Source organism: Apium graveolens, chromosome 9 (assembly GCF_009905375.1).
Source record: "Apium graveolens cultivar Ventura chromosome 9, ASM990537v1, whole genome shotgun sequence".
Classification (NCBI taxonomy): Eukaryota; Viridiplantae; Streptophyta; class Magnoliopsida; order Apiales; family Apiaceae; genus Apium; species Apium graveolens.
The window spans coordinates 3,185,751-3,195,997 of NC_133655.1; the positions used below are offsets into that span (position 1 = coordinate 3,185,751).

The window sequence follows — 10,247 nt, forward strand, 5'->3', positions numbered from 1 at the left end:
TTTTACCCAGATGACGATGGATTGGATTGATGGTTAAGTCATAAGTGTAATCATTTTTTTTTTGAAAATAATTGTACTTGCATTACTTAGAACAAATCAGAATCGAGTACATGCTTAATGAAGTCGGGCGGATTAACAACCCACTCCATTTGGTCAGACACGGAATGTGTAGCTAAAACGTGCGCTACACTATTCACAGACCTACCCACAAACGAAATTCGCACATGATTAAAATGCTTACATAATTCAATACAATCAGACACAATGGTATGAAAATAACTTACACCCTTCCTCCATTTGCATGCCTCTACCAGGTTCTTTGAATCTGCTTCAAAGATACAATGATCCAACTTTAAATCTTTTGCCCATAGTAAAGCTTCTTTCAAGTTTAGAGCCTCCACTTCTGTAGGCTGCCACCTGCCATTAACTCTACCACATCTAGCCCGGAGAAACTGTCCAATTGAATCTCTAATGACGCTTCCAAGGCCAATACTTCCATCAGAAAATAATGCGGCATCTACGTTAATCTTCTTCAACTCTGCAGGAGGCTTACTCCATCGCGTTGCCGCAGTTCCAACTTGACATCCACCTTCATTAGCAGCTCCCTGAGCTTTCCTCCAGTCATCTAGCAGATTCAAAGCTGTCGCCTTAACACCAAACGCAGACCTATTCGCCCTCTCCAGACCCATTTATTTCTCCGACTCCATAAACTCCAGCACATCATCTCAAACATCGCACACTGATCTGTAGAGACAGTGTGGAAGACTCGAATAATTACGTCAATGCATGATTCATTAGGTCTGATTGTTGTATACTGAAGCATTCCAGAAAGCATCCAAACAGTTCTCGCAAAGTCACACTCGAATAGTACATGCAAATCACTCTCACTATCATTATGACACCACGGGCAGCTAGTTTCGACGCTTACCTGCTTCCTTGCTAAATCTGCTAATGTTGGTAAACAACCCATGCACACCCTCCACAAAAAGTTAACAAGCTTTCCTGGAATCTTTAACATCCACAGCTTCCTCCAAAATTTTGTATATGTCATATCATACGATCCCTACAACCATTGATATACACTCTGAACTGTGAAACGTCCATCTTCGTCCAAGAGCCAAAACCAAGAATCCTCTACACGTCGAGATGGGAGTGGGACTCGCTGAATGAGTTCCTTATCCCTCTCATTGAACATATCATGTAATATATCCCAGTCCCACATTCCAGTTTCCGTATCAATCAAACTTTGTACTGTAATATCTTTTGCTTCCACCGGCATACTTGTAGTCAAGCAGCCATTCTCACTGCATGGTAATAATGGCACCTTCCAAACTTTTGTACTCGCCCCATCACCAATTCTACGACGATATCCAGCTTTAACAGCATCTTGTGCAGATAAAATGCTACGTCACATGTAGCTAGGATTTGATCCTAACTTAGCATTCAAAAAATCCGTTATTGGGAAATATTTAGCTTTCATTACTCTCGACACCAAAGAGTTTTCTTCATTCATAATCCGTCAACCTTGTTTCGCTAGAATCGCAGTGTTGAAATTTCTCAAACTTCACAGTCCTAACTCACCCCCATATTTTGACACACATAATTTTTCCCAAGCCATCCACCGAATACATTTACTGTTTTCCCCCTTCCTCCACCAAAACCCATTCATTTTCTTCTCAATTGTATCACATACACTTGATTGGAGTAAAAATAAATTCATCCAGAAGTTTGGTATTGACCGTGCAACAGTTTTTAACAAAGTTAGTTTCCCTCCCTTTGATAAAGCTGTATTACTTCATCCTTGGAGCTTTTGAGACACACGATCCACCAAGAAACTGAATGCTTCATTTTTATTTCTTCCCACAAACATTGGCATGCCTAGATATTTACCAGGCATGCTTGTTTCCTTAACTTCCAGTCACGTACACACACCCATGCGATCCTCTACCTTCGTATTTGGACTAAACACAACACTAGATTTATTATAATTTACTGCCTTCCCAAACAATTTTTCATATCTCTGCAGAATCCCCTTCATAACACCTGCCTCAATCTCTGATGCACGAAGAAAAAATAACAATCGTCTGCAAAAAGTAAATGAGAAATAGACGGCGCACCTCTAGCAATTGCAAATCCGTGAATCAAACCAACCCGTTCATGTCGTCTAAGGATTGCACTTAGACCCTCCGCACATAATATGTAGACATAAGGAGAAATCGGATCTCCTTGCCTGATTCCTCGCTTAGGCTCAATATCCCCAAACACCTCCCCATTGTGTAAAAAGCTATACTTTACACTACGAATGCAATACATCAATCTATCAATCCACCATTGATTAAACCCAAACCTGGCTAGCATCTTCTCAATAAATTTCCATTCGACTCTATTGTACGCCTTCGAGATATCCACCTTCAATCCAGCAATGCCATTTTTCCCCTGTGTTTTCCTATGGATATGATGGTTTAACTCAAAAGCAAGCAATGCGTTATCCGTTAACAGGCGGCCCTCAACGAAAGCACTCTGCTTATCTGATATAATTTTTGGAAGACATGGTTTCAATCGGTTTGCCATTACTTTTGATACTATGCGCATAAGCACATTACAAAGCGATATGAGTATCAAATCTGTCATTTGCCGTGGTTTTTTAACTTTCGGAATCAAGCAGACTAACGTGTCATTTATTCCTATGGGCAACTCCCTTGTATCAAAGAAATCCTTACAAAACTGAGTCACATCCATTCCAACAATGCTCCAGTATGCCTGAAAGAACCCAGGATTAAGCCCATTCATCCCTGGTAACTTACTCGGATGCATTGCAAATACATCATCTTTAACTTCATTCTCAGTAATTGGCAGCACAAGATTCTGATTCTCTTCTTCAGATATAGTCGGTATTAGTTCTCGACTCGATAATTGTCCTTCTGATCCTGACGACTGAAACAAGTGTGAGAAATAATCAACAATTATCCCTTTCACCTCATCATTGGTCTCTTTCCATGTGCCATTTGTACCCATCAGCCCTTGAATATTATAGTTTTTTCTCCTCGACGAGGCATATTTGTGAAAAAATCGGGTATTTTGTTCCCCTTCCTTTAGCCAGTATTGCTTAGCTCGTTGTTGCTAGTAAATCTCTTGTTTTTCCAGTAAGCATAGAAATTCCCAACGCATTGCATTATACTGCTGCACCCCTTGCGTATCTCGCCTAGCTCGGAGCTTTTGCATCTGACTTCGATAATATATTAACTTAGATTTCATCTCCTTTACCAAGCCCCCACCCCATTCCTCCAGCTTGATACAACACTGCATCATATTTCCCATAATATCTCCAATTCCTTCCTTGTTCCAGCAGTCATTAACCACATTATAACACCCCCTTTCTCCAATCCATGCATTTTCAAATCGAAACCGCTTTTTCTTTTGCACATATACCCTCCTATTAAGCTCAAGAACTAAAGGAAGTTGGTCTGAGGTTGAAACTTCAAGCACTTTAATTACAGCATCTGGGAACATATTCCGCCATTCTACGTTAGATAGACCTCTGTTTAATCTTTCCTGTACCCATCTAGCAGTACCTCGTCCTCTTTCCCACATGATTTTTTCACCTTCGAAACCCAAATCTATCAGACCGCAATCATCCAATACATCCGCAAAACCTTGTAGCAGGTGTCTTGGATGTTTTCTTCCTCCTCTCTTTTCACTCGCAGTTAGCAACTCATTAAAGTCACCAATAATACACCACAATAATGAATTTCTTCCAGCCAAATCTCTAATCATACTCCAAGCCTCCGTCCGGGTAACCATATATCCCTGTATACCTCCACATGCCAATTTACTCATTCACAACTTCAAAATCTATATAGTTCAGACAACTATCAACAATATGGACACCCCCCTCATTCTTCCAAAATAGCGTCAGCCCTCCACTATGTCCTTGGACATCCACTGCCAAGAAGCCATCAAAACCAATCTTTTTACATACCTCTGCAACTTTATTCGACTTAACTAATATTTCAGATAGAAAAACTACACTAGGCCTATACTGCGTAATGATTTCCTTAAGAAATCTAACTGTTCGTAGCTTGGCCAGGCCACGGCAGTTCCAGGCTAGTAAACTCATGATGACTGGCGGGCCTGGATTCCAGTACCCGCCACATTCAAGTTTTTTGGCCCATTATTTTGCTGAAGCCCAAGCAATTGCATATTATCTTTTTCACTATTTTCTCCCACTAATTCCTCTTCAACACGCCTTCTTTTCCGGTCCAACACAATCCTCTCATTTGACTTTAGAGGATTCTCCGGCATATTTTCTTCCGAATACCTCTCCTGATTTAATTCATCAGCATCCCTCTTATCTCGTGTAACAACCTTAACTGCCGCACTTTCCCCTACAATCTCGCGTAGCATACCATCAACTTACATGAATTTCGCCTCATCTCTCGTCCCGCCGTGTACGGTGGTTGCTGGCGTTTGGTTGTTGCTTGATCTCCAACGATTTTCTCCATCGTTTACATTCCGAAGCCACCTTGCCCCTACACCTATTTTATTATTTCGAGTTGGAGCTCTTAACCAAACACCATAGGCTCGTTCAATCGTCTTTTCCGGATTTGCATACACTATGCTGCAATCTCTCTCTCAATGTCCGATTATTCCACAAACAAAACGGAATGAACTCAACTGTTCATACTTGAAATTAATAAGTGTAATCATTTTAGTGATAAATAATCGGTGTGTTTAGATATCTTCGATTTTTCGAGGGTTCTCTACTAATCAACCAATCAAACGTACTCAATATATACCAGTATGAACGTATCACATATATACTACATAAAACAGTTTCAGAGAATTCTCGACTAATTTCTCATTTATGTTTTAGTGATTTTAAAATTTTAATTGGTTATTATTTAGAGCTTTTTTGAAAAATACCCAAATCTAAAAATAATTTTACAAATATACTGTCATTTTTTTAAAAAAATTGTAAAAAAATTTTTTAATTTGCAAAAATACTATTTTTCAAAAAAATTTGCAAAAATACGGTTATTTGGGAACTGGAATCAACTGCATGCAACCTTTGACAAGTTTCTGCAACTACATGCAACCTCAAATCAACCAAAAAAACTTTATTCAATTAGTTGCATATCTGGTTGATTTTGATTGATTTTGATTTATTCCGTATTTTTGCAAAAAAAAAATCAGAAGATAGTAAAATCGCAAAAAAACTTAGAAAAATTAGTATTTTTGGTAAATTCTCTATTATTTATTATGAGATTGCTGAGGGTGAGGATGAATTCAGAGACATGCCCGATTAAAAAAAAACAAGTGTAGTAAATGAGTATTTTTGTAAAAATAGGGGTCGTGTTTATATTTTCAATTTTATCCCTACAATATTATAGTATAAAATATTCTAACCTCAACTAATTTGTGAGTACACCATCAGACCCAATTTTCTCATTTATTATTTAAGAATGGTGCATTTTTATTTTTGAATTATTTATGTATTGTTAGAATTTTCTGCTGTTATTTAAAAATGCGCCGATATCTTATATTTTGGTTCCATATAACTAAAGTCACTGGTCAGACAGGAATAAAACGACAATAAGTTAATATACAAATAAAAGTTTTAAGAATTAATTTAATTTCCGTTAATACTGACATTTCTATCAGAAATAGGTACTGAAACTACAAGTCAACAGACAGATACATTATGTAGTTGTTACTTGTTCACTTGTTCCACCTTGTACTAAACTTTGATCTGGCCGACTAGTTCTTCATTTAATTGATGATAGTTTTTTTTTTGGAGAAAATATTCAAGTGATAGTTCAACTTCATGAAAATGTGAAGATTCTACATACCGGATATAATTACATCCAAATATCTCGCTCAAATGTAATGTTTCCATCCCTTTTTAGTTATCATATTTGATTTTTGTGCAATTAAATTGATCAAAATTTTATTAAAATATTTTAATAATATAAATAAAATTAAATATTTTCATAACTGGATAATTTTCAAAATTTTAAATTAATGAAAAAGTAATTTTTAACTTTTAATAAAAAATTAGTCAATTTGACTGATAAAAAAATGAAACAAATTAAAAAGCGACAGAGTGAGTATATTTATTATTTTAAAAGGGTTGTCTTAGTATTTTTGGTAATATACATGAATTTTGTGATATAAATACTTAAATACATTGTGTGCAAGAAAGTGAGGTGTGCAAGTGTGTGAGTAATGTGATCCAGATAAAGAAAAAAACAAGATAAGTTTGGATAATGTGATAATGTCAAATTTCTAATACATTTCAACAAATGTGACCTAACTTATTTCATGGAAGTGTGTATAATGTACACACTATCAAAGATAATTAAACAAGTGATCAGGAGTTGTTTGTTTATACACAAAGAAAACTAGGTCTAGATATATGTATCAACAGAGAGTTAAGAATTGTGATTACAAGTATAAACTTGGCCTAATTAAGCAGCTGATTACCAAACTTGATTACTTACCAAACAAAACAGTACTAATTACCCAACACATGTAACCTCAACCTTTTGTTTTAGCTAGCTAACTAGTTGCGTGTCCCATGTACGTTAAGTATGATTGAGTAGTGAATATCTGGATGTCCACGTGGCATTTACAGAACTAACTATTTTGTGGAAATGATATGTTGCACCACAGTTCACACCTAGCATGAAGGTCTAGTAGAGGGGACACGTGTCTAGAACAGGGGGTGGGGGATGAACTGTACTGCAGTGGCGTGCCGTGAAAGACAACTGGGGGGTGTGTGTTGCCCCCTTGCTGAAGTTAACACTTAATGTTATACACATGATCTGATGTCCTATTCCTAATTATCACTGTTATTATCTTCACATTAATCTTCATTCTCAATTTATTTGATACAGCTTATCCGTCGGGTTATAAAATTTGAAAATCGGTTTTATATAATCATATTCAGTCTTATATAATCATACTGAGTAATTGACGGCCTTTTTGAATAGTCGCATGTAGCACATGATTTTTGGTTAGATGGTCGATTTCTGAGTATTCACTCAAATACTCATTCGAGTTGACCAATTTGTGTAATTTTGTTTATTAATTAGTTTTTCAACTTGAATTGCAGAATAAGCGGTTAAATAGTATGATATTAACATACGGGGAATGATATAATAATGGAAAACAGGGATACGTGTTTTCCGTAAAATTAAATTTTATATTTTTTATTATAATTTTTTTTTAAAATATATAAAATTACCTCCTCAAAATTCAAAAATATAAAAATATATTCTCAAAATTTGTCAGATATTCTTCTAAACGAAAATTTGGAGAACTGTCAGTACATTTGTATATATAAAAACTTATTCGGCTTGTGGGAGTGCTGTAATGTGTAGCAAACACAAGATATCAGAGTATTAGACGATACGATTGTCAGATTGTATATAAGAGATACGTAAGATATATAGATTGAACATAACAATTGAAGTTTTAGCAGGGGTTGAGTTAGTAGAAAAGGAGTGAACTAAACTTCTGCCATTGTTGAACGTGTCTAGAAGATGGTGACCAGTATCATATATATAAGAAACTTAAGAAGCTAGCTAGCTAATTACCAAATTAATGAAATAATCAAATGTACGTACTACGTACGTACGCATAGTCTGTGTAGAAAATGAAGATGCAGCTCAAGTCAATTATACGAATGGTGGAAAGCCGCCGTCCGACCCAGACTCGACTTATTATTTCATAGCATCATTTTTTTTCTTTTTTAATAACAGGCATAATTAGATGTTTTTTAAAGCATTCTATTTTATTTTGGTGAATATTTTTCGCAAATCAGTCCTTTCTGCAGAATAATCTGAAAATATCTGCGAAAAAGAAATAAAATGCTTGAGTATAAAGCCTTAAAATATAAATCCTGATGTTCCTGAATGTGTTAGATAAAATTTAGATAAAATTTATGCGTCATCTGATTGTTAGGAAACAAAAACGAGATTGTTCGGAGCATCCCTAAGATTTGGAATTAATAAAATATATTCAAACGTAATAGAATTTAGTGGGTGTATATACCGTATGAAAATACTCTAATATCTAGTAATAATTGGGAGAAGAGAATAAAATGGCAAGTGTTGTAGTATCATAGTAGAGATTGACCAGAAGAGGTCAAAACAAAGAAGAAGAAGAAGCAGGCAGCTCACAGCTGCTTCCAAGTGGTACTGCTACTAACTAATTGTTTACCACTACATCAGTTCCTCTCAATAATATGTACAAAATGTGAAATAAAAGTCGTTATAATAATAATAATAGAAATTAAAAATTAAAATACAAGTCACATAAAATACAACACACAGCTTGTCCACCACTCCAACACTACTTTGACCAACTTCACTCAGTTCTGTCTCAATAGTCAATACCCCTTTCATCTTGGTATATACATTATTATATTATGTGTATATACATTCCAAAGGAGATTCTCATCATTTTTCTATCTTGATAAAATTAAAATTCAGGAATCTTATAATTATATAATTAGTTCTACACATTACATATAATACATATGTGTTAAAATAATAATATTTGATTTAAAAAAGACCTCCCTCTACGAGTTAAGGGGTCATCCGACCCCCTTAAATTTGTAGTATGGTTAAATATATATATTCAAATTATATAAAATTAAAAATGACACTTCTTAATTTTTGCAAAAAAAATGCACGTACTTAAAAAATTTGATGTCAAAAGTTTTTTATAGGGGTAAAATTTATTAGTGAAAATTATATTTTTTTTGTTTTAAAAAAATTATGAGTTACAAATGAAATAGAAGTTAAGAACAAGGTGATAAAGAAAGACAGGAATAGATATTTGTTATGGATAAAATTCTAAGGTTATTATTTGTTGTATTTAATAAAAAGGAACGTGAGCTCTAAGGCTCGATTTGACTGCTCTTGTGTTTCGTAACTCAATCTGCCTTAACAAGATGCCTACGTACCTTGCTGATTGCCAAGGATCAAGTCAAAAAACGTAGTTCTGATCTGTGGGGTGAGGCCCCTTATAGAGATGTTGGGAGTCCTTGAATTGGACTTGGTATAGGAGACTTGGTGGGCAAGTCGCATAATTAGAATGGACTTTGGAGTCCTAGATAGTAGGAAACTGATTTCTTATCCTTTTAGGTCCCCTTGAGGCTAATCTGTAAGGATTTATATCCTTATCGGGACTCTTCTCAATAGCTGATTTTTTCCTTATTAATTAATTACGAAATTAATTAATAATCAGGGTTTTTGGGCCTTCTTTGTTCCATCAGGCCTGATCTGGTCCATCAGGCCTGATCAGCATGTTAACCTTTCTGGTCTGAATGTCATACATCTTCTTATTGGGCCTAGCAGTCCACACCTTGTACAATTAATGCAGTATTTAATTATACTATCATAATTTATTTATCCCTATCATTTGCCCCCCAACTTTTGGTAAACATTGATTAGGTTTCGCAGAAGTTAAGTCTATTCGTTCCTTTACAGGGTTTCGTTTTTCCGTAAAGTGTGGAGCGACCTACACATTTACAATGAATTTTCCTTTTATTCAGGATTTATCTTAATTTCCAGGAATTTTTCCCTTATTTCCGGGATTTTTCCCTAATATTTTGGATTTTTCCCTAATTTTCTGGGGTTTTCCCTTAATTTCTGGATTTTCCCTAATTTTTTGGGATTTTTCCCTAATTTTCCGGGTTTTCCCTTAATTTCTGGATTTTTCCCTAATTTTCTGGGATTTTTCCCTAATTTTCCGGGGTTTTCCCTTAATCTCTGGATTTTTCCCTAATTTTCTGGGATTTATCCTTAAATTCCTGATTTTTCAGATTTCCAGCCCTTTTTCGACCAGGATCCTCGTCGAAATTTTGACCTGGATCCTAGTCGAAATAGGGGTCAGCCTTGCCATCCTGGTCGAAGGAATTCGACTAGGATCCACGACCTGGAATTCGACCAGGATCCTAGTCGAACTTTCGACCTGGATCTAGGTCGAAAACTCCCCCACTTTTTAGCTCCTGGTCTTGAGCCTCGACTAGGATTTTGACCAGGTAACTAGTCGAAATTTCGACCTGAATCCTGTTCGAAAATTCTTTGATTCTCTTGCTTCCTAGTCGAAGGATTTCGACTAGGATCCATGACCTGGAATTCGACCAGGATCCTAGTCGAACTTCGACCTGGGTTTTTAATCCCCATTCTTGAAAGATGCTTGGTTTATTCGACCTCATTCCTGGTCGAAGTTTCGAC

The 10,247-nt window shown here is 35.8% G+C and overlaps 1 protein-coding gene across 1 annotated transcript; it reads right to left on the reverse strand.

Moving 5' to 3' along the window:
- Window positions 1-86: 86 nt before the first annotated feature.
- LOC141683717 (uncharacterized) lies at window positions 87-689 on the reverse strand. Its single transcript, XM_074488468.1, has one exon. The coding sequence runs from the start codon at window positions 687-689 to the stop codon at window positions 87-89; it is 603 nt and encodes a 200-aa protein (XP_074344569.1).
- Between the last annotated feature and the right edge of the window lie 9,558 nt (window positions 690-10,247).